Source organism: Lithobates pipiens, unplaced genomic scaffold, assembly GCF_037356315.1.
Source record: "Lithobates pipiens isolate NorthernLeopardFrog02 unplaced genomic scaffold, aLitPip1_a1.2 Scaffold_11, whole genome shotgun sequence".
Classification (NCBI taxonomy): domain Eukaryota; kingdom Metazoa; phylum Chordata; class Amphibia; order Anura; family Ranidae; genus Lithobates; species Lithobates pipiens.
Genome location: NW_027507696.1, coordinates 17107600 through 17128504, shown reverse-complemented (window position 1 = coordinate 17128504; position 20905 = coordinate 17107600). Strand labels below are relative to the sequence as shown.

The 20905-nt window shown below is 46.6% G+C and overlaps 1 protein-coding gene across 2 annotated transcripts in view; it reads right to left on the bottom strand.

The window, feature by feature from the left end:
* The window catches only part of CUNH14orf93 (chromosome unknown C14orf93 homolog), a 57050-nt gene extending 36941 nt beyond the window's left edge, over positions 1–20109 (bottom strand). The window contains exons 1-2 of one of the 2 annotated variants that reach the window (XM_077468960.1): positions 19974–20109; positions 837–1905 (exon numbers count right to left, since the gene is read on the bottom strand). In XM_077468960.1, the coding sequence (XP_077325086.1) occupies positions 837–1373 (537 nt within the window). In that variant the 5' untranslated portion in view covers positions 1374–1905; positions 19974–20109. Of the gene's footprint in view, positions 1–836; positions 1906–19905 lie in introns of both variants that reach the window. The other variant, XM_077468952.1, reaches the window with a different exon arrangement.
* Between the last annotated feature and the right edge of the window lie 796 nt (positions 20110–20905).

Sequence of the window (20905 nt, the reverse complement as noted above, 5' to 3'; positions counted from 1 at the left end):
ATCTGATAGTGTGTATGGGGCTTTACTAGATGGACATTTTCCTTGATTTAAAGTTTATCTAAAGACCAATTAAGCATCGTGTAGGTGGCGCCTCCCCCCCCCCCCTTCACCAATTACAGGGCCTAGGTAGGGCCCTGTTACTTATGATGCCCATCTTATAATTTGAGATTGGCTGTGAATTGGGGATGTATACACTCCTAAGCCCCAATTTCTTACAACTGGCCCTTTCACTGACATTTTGGACCTTCTGTAAATTACATATCTTCCACCCACCTAAACCTTTGGTTCTAAATATCACCCAAACATGTACCAATGCTTTAAATCTCCAATCCACTTTATCTGAACTACTATAGGACACCCCAAGTTAATAAACAATTATATAGGCCCAATATCAATGTTCAGATCAAACCATATCACTGCATGGTATACTGTACTGTGTGAAAACTCATGCTGCCAGAATGAGGGATTTAGGATTATATAATTAAATGTTTTAGGGATCCATGTACAATGCGTTTGGTTTCCTTGTATTTCATTTGATACCATAATAAAAAAAAAAAAAATACAAAACAATTTCAAATTAAAAAATAAAAATCTGCAACCCATGCATGTCCCTCAAACCCATTCTCTTACCAATTTGGTTGATCTACTCTTCCCCTTGTAATGAGTTGAGATTAACTGTATTCAAACTACTTTATTCAAATCCAGTCAGTACTTTTTCTGTGGACTGCTTTGAAGACTAATGGCATAAATCCAGCTCAGGTGGACCTAAACATATGTATTGTATCTCTTAATGGATGAATGTCTTCACTTACCGGCGGATGAATGTCTTCACTTACCGGCATATGAATAGGACTTAGAAGTGATTGCGTCTCATTTGGAGGGCACGTAGGCAAGCAAATTTCTTTTGTCCTTTCCAGGGTTGGTGGATGAAGTCCAGGAACTAATGATGCAGATGCTGCACCCAGCTGTCTGAGCTCCTCTATGACAACCTGCACTCCTCTGATCTCTTCAACTTCTTCCTCTTCTGACAACTTACATCTTGCAGTGATATCAGGTGACTTTGGTCTCTCTGACCTTTCATGCATATTCCGTAAACTGCTCACTTCATCCTGTAGTTGGCTCAGTAGACTACTGTTTGCTTTGGCCACATTAAGAGCAGCTTCGGCAAGTCCAACTGCTTTTTCCACACGCTGATATATAAGATGCAGAAGCTGATCACATCCTTGTACTGAAACTCCTTGCCCAGTAACCGTAACTGGAGTTGGTCCATCAACAATCAAAGAGCCACCTTGAGTGCTTTCAGTTTTGCATTCACATTTGGCATCGCTTTGCCCTGCCGGAGGTGTGAAGAGGATGGTGGCACTAAAGGACATATTCTCAAACAGCGCAAATGTTCGCTTCACTGTTAAACTGCGCTGCTTATAACCCAAACTAACCAAAGTTAGTATTGGTTACTTTGGCTATAGCATGAGAATCTGGAGTGAAACAAATATTTGAGAAACTTACAATCTAGAAACCCTCCATTATAAGGTTTTCTGTGACTGCATATGAAATGGAATATTACAACTAAATAATTCAAGTCCAAGTAAGGCGCTACTACGGTTTATCATCTGTCTCTGTGATGTATTATTTAATATGTTCTTAATATGTTTTTTATTATTGTCACAGTTTCTTCTGGGAATATTTGCTACTCATACTCTCAAGCTAGAAAAAACATCCCACAAGATTTATGTTTTCCCCAAACAGAATTTCTTTTCTAAATCCCAGCTCCTTTATTTAGAGGTATTGGAAGTCTTGAAGGAATTATGCAGCTGCTTTCATTTACGCTTGTTGCCTTCTTGTGGAAGAATTGGTAGCATGATGAATTATTGAAATGTTCAGATGGCTGAAGTTTCTGGGAGAAATCTGTGATGGCAGGTTAAGAAAACATTGGTAAATCAACTTAGGAGAACAACAGTTTAGGCACATAAAATTAAGTCGTTATTCCTCTTTGAATATTATTTGAATAGCATAATCCATAAAAGCAACTCAGTGTAGATCAGCATATCTTTCCCAAAACAATAACTCAGATGTTGCAGACAACAGGTTTGAAAATCTACCTTCATATATGTACTCCTTCTATAAATGATAAGAACATTTGGATTTCATCAGAGTTCAGTGGTCCTATAAATACAAGGCTTTTAGTCTTGCATATTTAAAAGTATAAGGCGCCATTCACATCCAGTGATGCAAGCACAGTGCGTTTTTTTGCACGGTTTTTGGAGAGACACCATTCAATTGAGGGGGCTCCACTCCAAAAATGTGCCAAAGTAGCTCCTGTACCCTTTTTTGGAGTTGACTCTGGTACATTTTTTGCCCGTTTTTATAGGACATTTGTGGTGCCATTAGGAATGTTGTGTGTTTTGCTGCAATTTTAGAGCGATCCAGAATTACAGGATTGTGCGAGTCACTCAGAGGGCCCAAGGATCGTGTCACATTAGATTGCACAGGAATGTGTTCCATGTTCCCGTGTGATTCCCGCATGCACCCATTCATTTTAGTAGGTTGCAAATTGCACTGGAACGCAAAATAGTGGTGCATGCGCTACCTTTAATATGTGCTGCACCAAGTTACATAGTACTATGGCACCATGAGATTTGGTGCCCACAAATGCACTGCGCACCTGTGGGGTGCCATTAAAATTACATTGCCACCTGCAGCAAATTGCAAGGGTATTGTGTTTGAGAGCAGTGCAAGAAACGCGCATGTAATGTGCCTTTCCACATTCTTGTGTGAACCAGCCCTAAAGGTTATTAAGTGAATCCTTCAGCGCTTAAAGCTAAACTCCAGGCACAAACACATTTATTTAAGGCCCATTCACATCTATGAGTTAAAGTGGGGTACCCCCTAAAAAAAAAAAATTAAAAGTCAGCAGCTACAAATACTGCAGCTGCTGGCTTTTAATAATCGGACACTTACCTGTCCCGGGTTCCAGCGATGCGGGGGAACGAAGCCCCCCCCCCTCGCTCCCCGCTCCGCTCGCGGCGCCGTCATGCATACTGTGGGCACCCGGCTGTGGCTTCACAGCCGGGCACCCACTGCGCATGCGCGAGCGGCGCAGGGCGCCGTGATACGCCGTACAGTCACCTGGGACACGTGACAGGTCCCAGGTGAATGTGCGGCGCGAGGGGAAGTGATGTCACCAGCCCGGGCAATGAAGAAGGCAGACTACGAGGGACCCCCTAGCAACCGGTATTTAGAGGTGAGTAAAAATTTTTTTTTTTGCCAATTATTTTTTTTTGATTTTTTTTAAAGAATTTTAAGTAGTTTTATTTTTTGGGGGGCAACTCCACTTTAAGTTGCTACATAGCTTTGGTAAAAATAACCCAAATTAGTGTATATTATTTGGTCTTTGTGGAAGTTATAGAGTCTACAAACTACGGTGCCAATCACTTCACTTCATGTACCTTCAGTACATCAGGTGAATCTCATTTCTTGAGACCCTAACAAGTCAGGAAAGTACAAATACCCCCCAAATTATCCTTTTTAGGAAATAGACATACCAAGGTATTAAGTAAGTAGCATGGCGAGTTTTTTTAAGTTGTAATTTTTTCCCACAATTCTTTGAAAAATGTATTTATTAATTTTTTTTCACAAAATTGTCATATTATCAGGTTATTTCTCACACACAGCATATGCATACAACAAATTAGAGCCCAAAATTCATTCTGATACTCTTCCCAAGTATGGTGATACCACACGTGTGAGACTTTACACAGCCTGGACACATGCACAGGCCCAACACTGAAGTAGCACCTTCATGCATTCTACGAGCAGTCTTGAAGGCCCTGGAGCACCAGAACAATGGAATTGCCCACAAAATGAGCCCATTTTGGAAAGTAAACACCCCAATGTATAATCTATGAGGCATCATATGAGTCTTTTGAACGGTTCATTTTTTTCCAGAAGTTTTTGGAAAATGTGGGGAAAAAAATGAAACGCAAACGCAAAATTGTCAATTTAAAAGATATTTCTAACACATAGCATGTATATAGCAAAAATTACACCCCAAAACACATTCTGCTATTCTTCTCGAGTATGGCCATACCACATGTGTGAGACTTTTACACAGCCTGGCCACATACAGAGGCCCAACATTGAAGTAGTACCTTCAGATGTACTAGGAGCATAAATTACACATCTTATTTCATTCCCACCTATCACACTTTTGAACGTCCTTGAGCACCAGGACAGTGGAATTACCCACAAAAGTACCCCATTTTGGAAAGCAAACACCCCAACGTATATTCTATGAGGCATGGGCTGCAGATAGGTACTCAGGTACACTGGTGGGCTGGAGACAGGTACTCAAGTAACTTTATGGGCTGGTGACAAGTACTCGGGTACTCCGATGGGCTGGTGACAGGTACTCGGGTACTCCGATGGGCTGGTGACAGGTACTCGGGTACTCCGATGGGCTGGTGACAGGTACTCGGGTACTCCGATGGGCTGGTGACTGGTATTCGGATACTCTGAAGGGTGCTGACAGGTACTCAGATGGACTGTGACAGGTACTCAAGTACTCATATAAACTGTGACAGGTACTCAGATGAACTGTGACAGGTACTCAGATGAACTGTGACAGGTACTTTGATGGGTGGTGGCAGGTCCTCTTTATTAGAGGGAGGGGAGCAATCAGTGTGATTGGTGTACACTGTAGGCAGTAACAAGATGTTACCACAATCTCCTCATCGTGTGTGAGGAGTAGAACCCGGTAACATCTCGTTACCGCTCTGTTTTTACATTTAGTGATCGGCTGTGAAAGGATCACAGCCGATCACATGGTAAACAGCCGCCGGCCAATGGCCATTTACCAGCGTCAGTGAAGAGCAGTGTTCCCGGGAACACACTGCCACCAACGTGCTCACGCGAATGCGTCGTGCAAAGCGGGGCGGTACCATCTGTGATTGGCTGTGACTTCATCACAGCTGATCACGTGGTAAACAGCCATGCTTAATGGTTGTTCACGCCCTCAGTGGCGAGCGGTGTCTCCGTGACAAGCCGTCACTGAAGGTAAAGGGCTGCGTGTACACGACCGTGCGCATGCCCTGTTTAAATGGACGGGCGTCATATGATGCTCCACCAGAATGAGAGCTGTGCCGCCTGGCCATCATATGACGGCCGGCTGGCAACAAGCGGTTAAACCCATTACAAACTGCCTGAAGAAAACTAAAAAGAGCTAATTAATTTACTAGTCACTGAAAAACCTGGCTTCTTACAGTACCTTGGAAATGTATTCATACCCCTTGAAATTTTCCACATTTTGTCATGTTACAACCAAACATGTAAAAGGTATTTTATGTGACCAACACAAAGTGGTGCATAATTGTGAAGTGGAAGTGGAAAAATTATAAATGGTTTTCAACTTTTTTTCTGTAGTTGAGATTTAAGAGTTGAGATGTGGATTCTAAGTCTCTTTTTGCATGTATTTTTATATAATTTATGGCTCAGCTAGGCGCTGTCGTCTCACTGTGACTCTCACATAAATTGCGGCTCTTGTCCATCGTTCTGGTTTGAAAAAGGAGTGTGCATACTCCAAAACACTTTGCCACAGCCCACACATCACCTCCACTTCCGGGGTGTTTCACAGTGGTTTCCAGAATTGAACACACCATAGATCCCCCCCGTGAGTCCACAACTTGGTTACACAGTGCAGGCCAGGTGGCAGGGGGATGCCTACAGCACAGAGCGGTTACATTTATTATTGAGCTTGTATACTTTTAGATCATGTTAGTAGCCCTATTGAGGGTTTTAATAAAGTTAGTCCTTGCTGCACTTAGACGCACTTTCCTTTTTTTCTCTTATTGTCTACACAGAGCCTGGTTCTGCACCTGGAGAGCCTAACCAAGTGAATAGACTTTATTGAGTTTTAGAGACTTTTGTTAGACTTTTTACATTATTCTGAGAAGCCAATACACCTTAGTGCGCCTTTATGTTTTTAGAAAATGATCAAAAGTGAATGTATCTCAAATGTAATGGTTATGCCAGCAGGGTTTACTGATAAGGTTTTTAATGACATCTACAAATCCAGTCTGCAGCTCAAATAGCTGCCTAAATGACAGGAGACAGGTACTCGAGTACATCAGAGTACACGAGTACTGAATGTCCTAAGCTGGAATCAGATGGGGCCTGAACATCTACTTGTTGGAACTTGGAAAATGAGTGAACAGAAGAATAGTTGCAAGCCTTGAAAATCTGAAAAAAAGCCTAAAGCAGAAAAGCCCAAGAGACACTCACAAATCTATTACAGTGTGAAAGGAAAAGATGAAAATCTTACTTTGTGACCATAAGCTTGGATAAGTCTGTCTGAGACACCAAAAAATGGTGAAACAAGAACCAGGTTCGCCTTTTGGGGACTATTTGAAATGACAAAGACAGTCTTTCTGAAGAAAGAAGCAAGCAATGGCCAAGGCTTAAACTCTCATAGCCCAAATTTCATGCAGGAAATAGAGATTAATCTCCTTCTGATAAATTGGAGCCTGACACATGGATGAAAGAACAATGTCCTGGTTGATGTGAGAGGCCGAAACTACTTTAGGTAGGAAGAAGATTCTGGGTCTCAACACCACCTTGTCCTTGAGCAAGACCAATAAAACTTTTTTACAGGATAAAGCTGACAGCTCAGACACTTGCCTTGGAGAAGTGATGGCTACAACAGTGGTCATCAACCCTGTCCTCAGGACCCACTAACAGGCCAGGTTTTATGTATTAACTTGGTGAGATGCAGACTAGAATACTGCAATCACTGAGCAGCAAATGAGATCACCTGTCATGTATTTCAGTTATCTTGCAAACCTGGCCTGTTAGTGGGCCCTGAGGACAGGGTTCATGACCACTGGGCTACAAGAAACATCACCTTATGGATGAGAGTGGGCTGAGGAACAATCCTGAAAGATTTAAAGGGCAGTTTTTGAGGTCCTCTGAAGAACAAATTAAGATCTGCAAGGAGTCCTAGGGGACACCTTAAAAAAAAGGCAATTCGGAACAAGACAACAAGAGCAGATATTTTACTCTTAAAGGGGTTGTAAAGCTTTGTTTTTTATTTTCTAAATAGGTTCCTTTAAGCTAGTGCATTGTTGGTTCACTTACGTTTTCCTTCGATTTCCCTTCTAAATGTTTTTTTTCTTTGTCTGAATTTCTCACTTCCTGATTCTCCTCAGTAAGGCTCGGTTCACACAGGGGGCGATGCGAGGCGACACGACTTGCCGTGCCGCGACCTGCCACGACCTCAGCGGCGACTTGCAAATGACTTCTGTATAGAAGTCAATGAAAGTCGCCCAGAGGTCGCCCAAAAGTAGTACAGGAACCTTTTTTCTAAGTCGGAGCGACTCGAGTCGCTCCTCTTAGAACGGTTCCGTAGTACAGAACGGGGGCGACTTGTCAGGTCACAGCACGGCAAGTCGTGTCGCCTCGTGTCGCCCCCTGTGTGAACCGAGCCTAAACATCACACCATCATCCGAGCGGAGAAAAAAACATTTAGAAGGGAAATTGATGGAAAGGGTAAGTGAACCAACAATGCACTAGCTTAAAGGAACCTATTTAGAAAATAAAAAACAAACCTTTACAACCCCTAGTGCTGAGGGCCAAATGCTAGCCATCCACAGCTGTAACAAGGTATTTGGAATGGTGGTCGCTTTGTTTAGAAGGGGGAACAAACATCCTGTCTGGACATTTCTGGTCTCCATAAACAAAAATTTGGAACAGTGGGTGCACCTGGAAGGTACTGGCGATCTTAGGAGCTCTAAATAATCTAAGACTGGGCACAGCACTGACAGAAGCAACAGGCTAATCCTTTAGCTTCAGAAAGATGCATACCTAAATTGTCTCTGCTGTATGGCAGGAAGGAGAGCATGGATCACACATGAAACACCCCATTGGATGTGTGGATGACACTAGAGCTCAGTCCCTCAACATTAACCCCTTCCACAGTTTACTGACAGAAAACGGATATTTCAAAAGGCATCAAGCAGTAAAACAACGTCACTCCTAATACTCAGCCAGAGTGGCCTACTTACAGAGTGATACTCATGAGACAGGGCAAATGCTAAAGCAGGAGTAGGCAACCTTTTGAGCACAGTGTGCTGAAAAATGTTTTCAAAGAAATTGAGCGTGCCGATTTTATAACAAAAAAATGTCAACTTCACACTCTCAATCATGAAAAGGATTTTTTATAAAATAAATGTTGTAAACTACTTTAGTAGTGAGACATTAACATTCTGCACTCTCACGCCTCAGATCAGCCCCAATTCCTGCACCTTTGCACCTCAGATCACTGTAGGCCCTGCAAACCTGTTTCACCACTGTACCCCCTGCTCATCTGACCCACCACTGTAACCCCTGCTCACCTGTCCCACCAATATACCCCCTTTTTCATCTGCCTCACCATTGTACCACCCTGCTCTTCTGTCCCATTATTGTAACCCCCTGATCATCTGCCCCAGAAGAGCATGGGGTTATGGCAGTGGAGCAGATGTGCAGGGAGGTACAGTGGTGAGGCAGATGAGCAGTAGGTACAGTGGTGGAAGGGATGAGAAGAGGGTTCAGCGGTGGGACAGAAAAGCAGGGGGGTACAGTGATAGTGTAGATGAGCAGGGTGTTACAGTGGTATGAAAAATGAGCAGGGGGGGGGGTTCAGAGTTGGGCCAGATGAGAAGGGGATTACAATGGTGGAAAAGATGAGCAGGGGGGTTTCAGTGTTGGGGCAGAGGAGAAAGGAGGTACATTGGTGGGACAGATGAGCAAGGGATTACAGCGGTGGGGTGCACAGGAGAAAGGAGGTACAGTGGTGGATCACATGAGCAGGGGGTTACAGTGGTGGGGCAGAAGAGCAGGGGGAACAGAGGTGGGACAGCTGTGCAGAAGGTACAGTGGTGGGGCAGATGAGCAGGGTGGTACAGTGGTATGGCAGATCATGTACAGAGGGACTCCTGTATGGACTTTTTCGTTTTGTTTAATAAAAATGGGCCAACAAGCCCTTAAATGGCACAACTGGGGTGAACTCACTGGTAAGCTCTACACTAAGCTAAATTAACCTCAAACATTACAATAGTTTGAATTTTGAAATTATTCAGAACTGATCCTAGCCAATATGTTTGTCAATGGCATCTACATGCAAAAAGAGCACCGTGGCAAATAGATTTAAGCAACTGGTTGTGTTTAGTCCTACCTGTCAGTTAGCACAGCGGTATATCATCTGTCTCACTTCTTGCCTCCCAGCATTTTTATTCAAACTGTGCTTTGTATGTGTTACTTGGAGAAAGATGAGAGATAACAACATGCCCATCTCCCAGCTCCACCAGTGTTCTCTGGCTCTTTTTCTTACTGGAAGGTGTGACGGTGCCACTGGAAAAGCAATTGAGGCTCCAGTCAGCAGTGTGTCCCTGCTGTCCTGTTAATGCCTGGTATTGTGTGATGTGTTTTTCCTGGACTGTACTGGAACAGACCAAAAACGCACATGTCCTTATTTAGGGCCAGTTCACACCATAGAATCACAGTCCGGATGCGTTCCAGGAGCTTTTCTGCATGGGTGTTTTTGGTGCGTTTTTGATGTGTTACAGTGCACTTTTGGTGCATTTTTTGGTGCATTAAGGTGCGTTCCAGTGCATTTTACAGCATTCCAGTGCAGAAAAAAATGCAACATGTTCTACTTTTTTTTCCCTGGAAGTGGAACTGCAAGCACTGATGTGAACTATGCCATTGAAAACCATATAACCTACTTTCCATGCGTTATTCATGCAGAAGAAAAAACACACTGGACTGCATGTGGTGTGAACTGGCTCTTAAGGTTAAGAAAAAAGAGGGGGGGGGGGGGATTGCACTAGACTGCATCAAAAATGCACTGGAACGCATCAAAAACACACATGCAGAAAAGCATCTGGAACGCATCCAGACTGCTTTTCTAGTGTGAACTGGACCTCAAATTTGAAAAAAAAACTGAAAACAATTAGCCCCCGTTCACACCTATGCGAATTAGATGCGCGTTTCCCCGCATCTAGTTCGCATAGTAGGAGAATGTGACTGGCTCCCTATGGAGCCAGTTCACATATCTCCAGGGCGGCTGCGGAGCGCACTGCAGAAAAAAACATGTGCGTCTTTGGCTCAGTTTCAGGGCCAAATTCAGGCATAGAATTCATCCCTGTAACAGGGAACAGGGACGCACAGCGCTCCTGTGCGTTCCGCAGCGGGTTATAGTGTGAACCCGGGCTTAAAAAAAAACAAAGTATCCATTTCACTTCAAGAACAGTGGCAATCCTATACCCCTGTTCCATGAGAGCATGAGAACTAGGAAATTGTACAAGTTCTTTGTTCTCAGACTCCACAGTCAATGGTGATCATATCCAGGCTGGAGTTTCATTCGTAAACTCTTAAAGAGGTAATAAACCCAAAAGCAAACACTTATTATATTGCCACTTACCAATTCTTAAATGTGATGGCTGCATTCGTTTTTTGTTTCTTTCTTTTTTTTCTTTTTTTTATCTTTCCTACATTTTCATCTGGTGATCTGGCCTGTAAGTGGCCTATTATTTAAAAAAAACAAGCCCTCTTCCAGAAGTATCAGTTTACAGGGATGAGACAAACCACTTACAACTGGCATGGGGTGCTTGTTAAGATCAGTGTTTTATTTATTTGTAAAAATTTTATCCCAAAAGGAAAAAAAAATGGTTTGCTCTAACTGATTTATAAAGCGTGAGCTGGAGTTTGGCTTTAATTTGTTTAGTGTGTTTGAATCTGTTATGCCGCATACACACAATCGGAATTTCGGCCAGCAAAAGACCGATGAGAGGTTTTCATCGGCAAATACGACCATGTGTATGCTCCATCGGAATTTAGCTGGCTGAATTCCTGCCAGCAAAAATTTGAGAGCATGTTCTCAGTTTTGCCGATGGAAAAACTTTCTATTGGAAATTCCAATCATATGTATGCAATTCCGATACGCAAAAACTCACGCATGCTCAGATTCAACTACGAGATAGAAGCCATTGGCTAGTGGCTATTGAACTTCCTTTTTCTAGTCCCGTTGTACGTCACAGCATTCTTGACAGTCAGAATTTGGTGTCACCGTGTGTAGGCAAGACAGCTTGAGCGGAATTCCGTCGGGAAAACCATCAGATCTTTTTCCGACCATAAATCTGATAGTGTGTATGTGGCCTTAGACCATTTAACATTAACCTCCCCAAGACTGACAATTCTGCTGTCTGCTGTGCTCCCTGTACTCATCAATTCAGAATGGGGGCACTCTAAACCCTTGTACACACGGTCGGACATTCTGACAACCAAATCTGTTAGATTTTGTCTGACGGATTTTGTCCAAAACTGTTGCATACACACGGTCGAACAAAGTTGTCGGAAAATCCGATTGTACATAACGTTGACGTTATAACGATGACGTTATTTCGTTACGATGGGACTACGTTCAGGCTAGTAGCCAATAGCTTTGGTCTAGGAATTTGATCTGAGCATGCGTGGCACTTTGTCTGTCAGAGTAGGCTACACATGATCGGAGTATGTCCGATCGGAGCATTTTGTCAAAAAAATTTATGGACAAGTTGGAAAACTTGGTCTGTCGGAAACAGTCCGATGGAGACCACACACAGTCGGATTATGCCACAAAACGGTCCGATAGGACACATTCCGTCGGAATCTCCGACCATGTGTACAAGGGCTAATACAGAGGAGTGCTACTGGCCAAATCATCAGGTGAAAAGAAGAGGGGGGAAAAAAAGAAAAATACTGCAGCCACCACATTGATTGGTAAGCTGCAATATATTACATTTTTGGTTTGGGGTTTAATACCGCTTTAAGGCCGCGTACACACGCGCGGACTGTTTGCCCAACCTTGTTCGTCAAACAGTTTCGGCAAACAGTCCGCTCAAAATTTGCATGAGCGGACTTGCCCACACACGAGCGGACTGTTTCAACGAACTGTTTGCCAAACAGTCCGCTCAACTTTTGAAATGAACGGACTCGCCCACGTAAGGCGGAGGCAAATCCGCCCATTTCGAGCGCGTGTACAGGTAGGCGGGGCCCGCGAAGGAGACGTCGCGGGCTCCGCCGCCTGGAATGGGCTTAAAGGGGAACCCCAATGCCGAAAAAAAATCGGCGTGGGGGTTCCCCCAAAGTCCACACCAGACCCTTGTCCGAGCACGCTACCCGGCCGGCCAGGAAAGGGGGGCGAGCGAGCGCGCCCCCCCTCCTGAGCCGTACCAGGCCGCGTGCCCTCAACATGGGGGGGTGCCTTGGGGAAGGGGGGGCCGCGCGGCCCCCCCACCCCAAAGCACCTTGTCCCCATGTTGATGAGGACAAGCCCCCCACCCTATGTGAATGAGTATGGGGTACAATGTACCCCTACCCATTCACCTGTGAAATAAAGTACAAAAAAAAACACAACACAGGGAAAAAATATTTTATTGCACAGCTCCGGGGGTCTTCCGTCTTCGGGGGTCTTCTCGCCGGACTCCTCCGCTATCTGTGTGTAGCTCTTTTACTAGCGGAGGAGTCCGGCTTTCTTCCTCCCCGCCGCCGGCCTCTTCTCCCGACTTCGGGGGTCTTGTCCCCCTCTTCGGTTCTTCTGCCGGGCCACCGCGCCTTCTTGTAGCTCTTTTGCAGGCGGTGGCCCGGTCTTCTGTCGCCGCTGCCTTCCGTTCTTCTGTCGCCGCCTTCGGTTCTTCTGCCGGGCCACCGCACCTTCTTGTAGCTCTTTTACAGGCGGTGGCCCGGTCTTCTGTCGCCGCCGCCGCCGCCTTCCGTTCTTGTTCTTCTTCTTCTTCCCCAGGAGATGTTGACTCGACGAGCTCTCCGGCCGGAATGCCAGAGCCGCGCTGTGCGGTCACTTATATAGTGACAATGGGGCGGTGTCACATGGTATATGTCACATGGGTTGGTCACATGGGTTGATGTCACATGGGGACTATGACATCGTAAGGGGGCGGGGTCACCATGTGACCAACCCATGTGACATATACCATGTGACACCGCCCCATTGTCACTATATAAGTGACCGCACAGCGCGGCTCTGGCATTCCGGCCGGAGAGCTCGTCGAGTCAACATCTCCTGGGGAAGAAGAAGAAGAACAAGAAGAAGAACAAGAACGGAAGGCGGCGGCGGCGGCGACGACAGCGGCGACAGAAGACCGGGCCACCGCCTGTAAAAGAGCTACAAGAAGGCGCGGTGGCCCGGCAGAAGAACCGAAGAGGGGGACAAGACCCCCGAAGTCGGGAGAAGAGGCCGGCGGCGGGGAGGAAGAAAGCCGGACTCCTCCGCTAGTAAAAGAGCTACACACACATAGCGGAGGAGTCCGGCGAGAAGACCCCCGAAGACGGAAGACCCCCGGAGCTGTGCAATAAAATATTTTTTCCCTGTGTTGTGTTTTTTTTTGTACTTTATTTCACAGGTGAATGGGTAGGGGTACATTGTACCCCATACTCATTCACATAGGGTGGGGGGCCGGTATCCGGGGGCCCCCTTCTTAAAGGGGGCTCCCGGATTCCGATAAGCCCCCCGCCCGCAGACCCCGACAACCAACGGCCAGGGTTGTCGGGAAGAGGCCCTTGTCCTCATCAACATGGGGACAAGGTGCTTTTGGGGTGGGGGGGCCGCGCGGCCCCCCCTTCCCCAAGGCACCCCCCCATGTTGAGGGCACGCGGCCTGGTACGGCTCAGGAGGGGGGGCGCGCTCGCCCCCCTTTCCTGGCCGGCCGGGTAGCGTGCTCGGACAAGGGTCTGGTGTGGACTTTGGGGGAACCCCCACGCCGATTTTTTTCGGCGTTGGGGTTCCCCTTTAAGCCCATTCCAGGCGGCGGAGCCCGCGACGTCTCCTTCGCGGGCCCCGCCTACCTGTACACGCGCTCGAAATGGGCGGACTTTCCGAGCGGGAACAGTCCGCTCATTTCGAAAGTACAGCGGACAGGCCCACACACGGGCGGACTGTTCGCTCAAACACGGTTTCAGCGGACAGTTTTTCGGAATTTCCGAAAGACTTTGTCCGTCCAACTGTCCGCTGAAACTGTCCGCTGAAAGCCCACACACGAGCGGACTGTCCGCCCAAACACTGTTCAGCGGACAAGGTTGGGCGAACAGTCCGCCCGTGTGTACGCGGCCTAAGCCTGCAGATAGCAGTGTGTCTCTGTTTATTATTGTACTTGCCAGATATAATAATAATAATGTAATTTCCTAAAAAAAAAAAAAAAAACAATAAGGCAGGCAAATATTAATAGAGGTAAAGTGATATTAAAGCTGTTTTTGTTTTTTTGCATTTAAAAAAAAAAAAAATTATACTTACCTGCTCTGTGTGGTGGTTTTGCAAAGAGCAGCTCTGATGCTTTTCTTTTGGGGTCCCCCGGTGCTCCTGGCTCCTCTCCCTCAAGCAGTGCCTCCAGAGAAAGCCACTTACCCTGGGGACACCCCCCTCTCCTGATTGGCTGTGATTGACAGCAGTGGGAGCCAACGGACTCCCACTGCTGTCTCAGCCAATGAGGAGGGAGAGTCCCCATGCAGCTGAGGCGATTGTGAATATCGCTGGATTGGAGGGGGCTTGGGTAAGGATTGGGGAGGTTGGGAGGAGCCACAGCATACAGAAGGTTTTTAACCTTCATGCACAGAATGCATAAAGGTAAAAATCCTTCAGCCTTTAGAACCACTTTAATAGAAACTGCTACTAAATGTCTATCAACAGCTGTTGTGCAATCTAGTCATTAAGGCTCCGATCACATTTGGCGTTTTGGGATTGCAGGCAGAATAGCAGCGATTCTGCCTGCGGTCTCAAACTGCACTACAATCAAATGGCAGATTTGGCTGCCATTCGTTTTCAATGGCACCGAAAACATTGCGATTTTGTAGCAATAAATCGTGCAGCAATCACAGCAAACTGCAAAGCTTGTTGACCAAAAGAAGCTCCTGCTCATTTTTGGGTGACAAGCTGCGTACGTTGCGGTTTGCTGTGACAATCGTGGCAAAACTGCACTGCATTGTAAGTGTCATGTGTAAAAATGAATGGCACCTGAACCTGCGTTTTGTGACTGCAGTGCGATCTGAGATCACAGGATCTCAAATCACTGAAATCCCAAAACGCCAAATGTGAATGGAGCCTAATATTTTGCGTGATTTTGGACAAATGAGTATAGGGCCTCATTCCCACGGGCGTAGTGTTCTGTACAACAAGTCAAGTTTACCTGCATGGAAGGCACAGGTGTTCTGGGACATGCTTCTGTCCTGCACAGATGTACACTCAGGTATGTGCTTGGAGATCCATGCAGGTGTCCACCAACCATTGGTTTTAAGAGGCTGCCTGCATATGGCTGCATGGAACACCTGTATCTCTCATGCAGGTAAACGTGGCCGTTTGCGCAGGTGTACAGAACAGTACCCCATTATGAAAGACTGAAAGGTGGGTTAGTGGGGTTTTATAAGTGTAATTGTACCTTCACTTTAACCACTTGTCTGCTAGGAGAAATTCTCTCTTTTTTTTGCACACATTAAAATCTGCATTGCTTGCTAGAGATTACTATAAACCCCCAAAAAGAATAACTGAAAGCAAGGACCCAGGAGACCCAGCAGCTTATGTGGCTCCTGTTCCCTCTGCCGGCACCAGCTTAATGCACTCTGATGCTCCGGGATAGTGAGTCAACAAATCCAGATTGCCATCAATGGCTTGCCGACCTTGGGCATTTGGGGTGCCAGTAACAAATTATTGGCACCTGCACATCTCGCAAGGACAGCGCGTTTCTGTGGAGTGAACACACTCAGAGTGCGCCTTTCCTGCACTGTGTTCTATCCACTGTGAACAGATTCTAAGGCAAGAAACTATTTTTGAATATACTTTTGCCCCCTATGTTCGGTTTCTGCAACAATTAAAAAAAAAGATGCAAAAGGACCCTGTGCAAGGACTCTAATGCCCCGTACACACGATCAGACTTTCCAACAACAAATGTGGAATTTTGTTTGAAGGTTGTTGGCTCCAACTTGTTTTGCATACACACGGTCACACAAATGTTGGCCAACAATTACAAACGTGGGAATGAGGTGATGTACAAGATGTACGACAAGCCGAGAAAAAGGAAGTTCAGTAGCCAGTACGGCTCCTTCTGCTTGATTCCCGAGCATGCGTATACTTTTGTGCGTTGGACTTGTATACACATGATCGGAAATTCTGACGACAAAGTTTTGTTGCCGGAAAATCTGAGAACCTGCTAGCCAACATTTGTTGGCGGAAAGTCCGACAAAAAATGTTCGATGGGAGCATACACATGGTCGGACTTTCAGCCAACAAGCTCACATCCAACATTTGTTGTTGGAAAATCCGATCATGTTTATGGGGCATAAGGCCCCATTCAGACTTGAGCTTAGCGGGAACTTGTGTTGCCACTTACATTTTTTACGTTTTAATGTGTGTTGTGCCAAGTCACTTTAAGACCAGGCCTTTTCTGCCACTTTTTGTTTACATGTACAACTTCTGGTCTACAACTGGCTGGGCAACTATCTGACTGAGAAGAAACTTCTTGATCCCCTTCAGTCTGGATTTCACCCTCCACACTCCATGGAAACTGCTCTCCTTAAACTCACAAATGACCTACTAACGGCTAAAAACCAACGGACACTATTCCATACTATTCCTGCTGGACCTCTCTGCTGCCTTTGACACAGTGGACCACCCACTCCTTCTCCAAAAATGTCACTTCTTTAGTCTCCGTAACTGTACTCTTTGCTGGTTCTCATCCTACCTAACCCACCGCTCCTTCAGTGTCACTTACAATTCTTCTGACTCCTCTCCCTTTCTCCGTTGGGGTCCCCCAAGGTTCTGTTCTTATACCTCTCCTATTCTCAATCTAAACCTCCTCCCAGGGTCAGCTGATCGCCTCCCATGGCTTTTAATACCATTTATATGCTGATGAAGCCCAAATCTATCTCTCTACCCCCCTCAGCTCACTCCATCAGTCTCCTCACGCATCACCAATTTACTAACAGACATATCAGTGTGGATATCACACGACTACCTCAAACTCAATCTGTCCAAAACCATGCTCATAATATTTCCTCCCCCACATGCCTCTTCCTGATTTTCTCTGTCAACCCCCCCCCCCATGCGGTGTAATCCTGGACTCTGACCTATGCTTTTGCCCCCACATCCAATCATTGTCCAAAGCTTGACGCCTCAACCTCCACCATCCCCAAGATACACCCCTTCCTCGCCAATGACACCACAAAGCTCCTAATTCACTCCCTGGTCATCTCTCACCACAATTACTGCAACTCCCCCCTCATTGGCTTACCTCTAAATAGACTATCCCCCCTTCAGTTCACCATGAATGCTGCTACCAGACTCTTCCACCTTACAAACGGCTCAGGGTCTGCAACTCCTCTCTGCCAATCCCTCCACTGGTTTCATCTAACCCAACGAATTAAATTCAAGATACTAACAATAGCTTACAAAGCCATCAACAACTCAGCCCCCAGCTACATCACAGCCTGTTCTCAAAATACCTACCAAATTTTTTTGGACACTTTGGGGTCAATTCACTAAGGGCACTTTCACACTGGGGCGGGGGGCCGATGAAAGGGTTAATAGCACCCACAAACCGCCACTGCTGAAGTGCTTTGCAGGCTCTTCGGCAGCGCTACCCATTGATTTCAATGGGCAGGATGTTTTAGGAGCGGTGTATACACCGCTCCGAAAAGCCCCCCCCCCCCCCCCCCCCCCCCCCAAAGATGCTGCTTGCAGGACTTTTTTTTTTAACATCCTGCCAGAGCACCGCTCCAGTCTGAAAGCACTCTGGCTTTCGCACTGGAGTGACAGGAGAGGCACTTTACAGGCGCTAATTTTAGTGCTAAAACACCAGTAAAGCACCTCAGTGTGAATGTAGCCTAAGAATTTTGCATTAACTACCAAAATTGAAATATTAATCAATGCGGTAATTTACTGCTTTGAGCTGGTTGCGAAGGAGCGGGCTGGGATTTGTGAAAAAACAGTTTTGGTTGCTAAGGAGCGGGCTGGGATGCGGACTGGGAGCGGGCTGGGATGCCAGCTGCCATGTCCTTAACAACCGATGACTCTACAGCCGTAGAATTACCCCTCACCCCCTCCTGAGCCATACCAGGCCACATGCCCTCAACATGGGGAGGGGGGGTGCTTTGAGGCAGGAGGGCTCTGCACAAGGGACTTATCCCCACAATGCTGGCCGGTGGTTGTGTGAGTTGGTGGGCAGGGGGCTAATCGGAATCTGGAAGCCCCCTTTAAGAAGGGTCGCCCCCAGAATTCCCCCCATGTGAATGAGTACCAGGTACATAGTACCCCTACCCATTCACCAAAAAAGTGTCAAAGTAATAAAAACACACACAGTTTTTGGTCCAGATTCTGATTAAACCCCTGACAGCAACTAGCTGACATAACCCCAGTATTTTTTTTACTATGGCCGATTCTCTTTAGATAAAAGTGGTCCCGCGGGCGGACACCCACAGATCGGTTCGCAGTGCAAACTGTAAAATGGTGCAGGAATCGGATCGCATAGGTGTGAACACCCATGCGACTTGATTCCAGTGAGGACCAAAAAAAAAAAGGGGGGCCTACACCATTTTAGTGCTGATGCGATTCAGCCATACAGTTTGTATGGCTAAAATCGCATCGCAGACATCGCATGTGATCTGCACAGCTAATGCCGTGGGAATCACATGCGATGTCTGACAGCACACTAGTGTGAACCCAGCCTTAAACAAAAAAGTTCCAGAAGAGGCCTGGTCTTCAAGTGGTTAACAATGAATCGCAGGAGTGCGGGTTAACAAAATCTTGGGTATTATAATAAACGACTAGACTCGTATAGACATAGCTCCCAACTGTCCCTGATTTTGAGGTACTGTCCCTGATTTGGAACAATGTCCTTTATTTTGGTCATCCATATAGTTGTATATAAAATGCACTTTTTATCTTTCAATGTTTCCCAGCGCTAAACCTTTCATTCACTTTCTAAATTGCTGAATTGTTCAATTATAAAAGCCAATATAAAGGAATAGTAGTGGTAAAAAAGCACTTGTGGATTTATTTAACCTTTTTTGGGGTTATTTCCCCTTTAATGGGTGTGGCGGGGGCGTGTCCTAAGCCTACATACGTTTGCTAGTAGGTGCCCCTCATTCCCCTCTCAAAACGTTGGGAGGTATGGTATAAATAGGCCTGTCTAGGTCACACATTTCACTTTGCTATCCTATTCATACGCGTGTTGCGCAGTACATTACTCCCTCCTACAAGCCCTCTACCGCGCATCCAAACTTCAAAGCAGGAGGCGTGGTCAGTACACGCTAACCACCGCACCACGTGACGTCCAGGGTGTACGCGACTTACTGAGAGCCGTGTACATCGCGCTCACACACAGTTTCCGATTGGCCGCACGTAAGCGCTCTGCGATTCGCTAATCCATGCCGTCAATAACAGCTACGTCCAATCAGACTCCACCGGTGTAGTTACGTCGAACGCGATGCTGCTTCTGGTCCCAGCTACGTGTTAACCCCTCGGCTGCCAGTAATGCTGGAAAACCTGCAGAAACTGTCTAGGCGGCTGAACTCACGGGACAAGCAGCAGCCGAGCGCAGGAAGATGAACAGTAGCAGGAAGCGCCTCAGTCAGCCTACGGCGTAGTCACTGTGAGGGGAGGCGCACACAGCTCGTATAACCGCCGCATTAACCCTGCTCCCCCCACAGTCTATAGAAAGTTACACGGCGGCACCTGTACACCGTGCCATTCGCATCTCCCCCCCTATTGAGCCCTACGAGCGTGAGGCAAAAGCAGCAACACCTGAGCCGGCCCACTCCCATCCATACACACACCACAGCGCACACTGGACCGGCAGGGTACAGGAATATAGCACACAAGACATGGGAAAATACCTCAGAACACACGGGGAGAGGTGACCCTAGGAGAAATCCCCAATCAGCTGGCTTCTAGGAAAGGATACATGAAGGTCAGCGTGTCCCCTTTGTATTCTTGGAGCTGTGTGTGCACAGGCGAGTGCACAGTTTGTACACGCCTCTTCTGGCTGAGGAGAGAGGGAGGAGGTGGGGGCACACTGCACTGTGTACAGGGGCCCTTCAGGGGACATGCACAAAACACTGCATACTTGCATACATTTTATTTCTTTTTAGGCAAGTGTAAACATGGTGGTAAATACACGTACGTAAAAACCTCATGAAGGCTTTTTTTTTTTTTTTTAGACGTGCGGTTGTGGGGACGGCAAAAATGCACGGCCGAGCTTCATTTTCGCCACCCGGCAACTGCCCCTGCCCTTAAGCTGCAATAGGCAGCAGACAGGGGTGTTTACATGCTGCAGTGATGTCCGCGGTAAAGTTTACCTGATATGTAGCAATTTCTGCCTGCTGAACACTACACGCTCAAGCAAATGAGGAAGCGCCACAAACACTCCACAGCCGCGTGCAATGGGTGTTTGTCAGCAAAATTGGGGTTAAAACAGGAGGTGAGGAGGCATTGTAACGCTTCCTCACCGCCTGACAGTAGCCCTTGAAGCGTAATCAGAACATTGATCGACCCCTTCAGAGGATAGGGAGACTTAGCCACACGCCTAAATCCAGTGGCAGCTGGTGGTATATTTTGGGAGGGCTGCAATCCGTCAGTCCTCCCGCACTTAACCAATCTAGATCGAAGGCTTACTCTTAGCAGCAACTTCACCCTACGTCTCCAGCACAGCTTCCCCTGCGTCTCCTCCTCCTCAGATCGCTTCTCCTCTCAGCCAATCGGGTCCTGAGCCAGGATTGGCAGGGAGGAGAATCAGGAATATTCATTCGCTATTGTCCCACAACTTGGTGGGCCTGGGGCACAGTGCTCTGCTCCCTGAGCCCACCCTTTTTTGAAGCCAGTTAGAGGCTCTGGCTC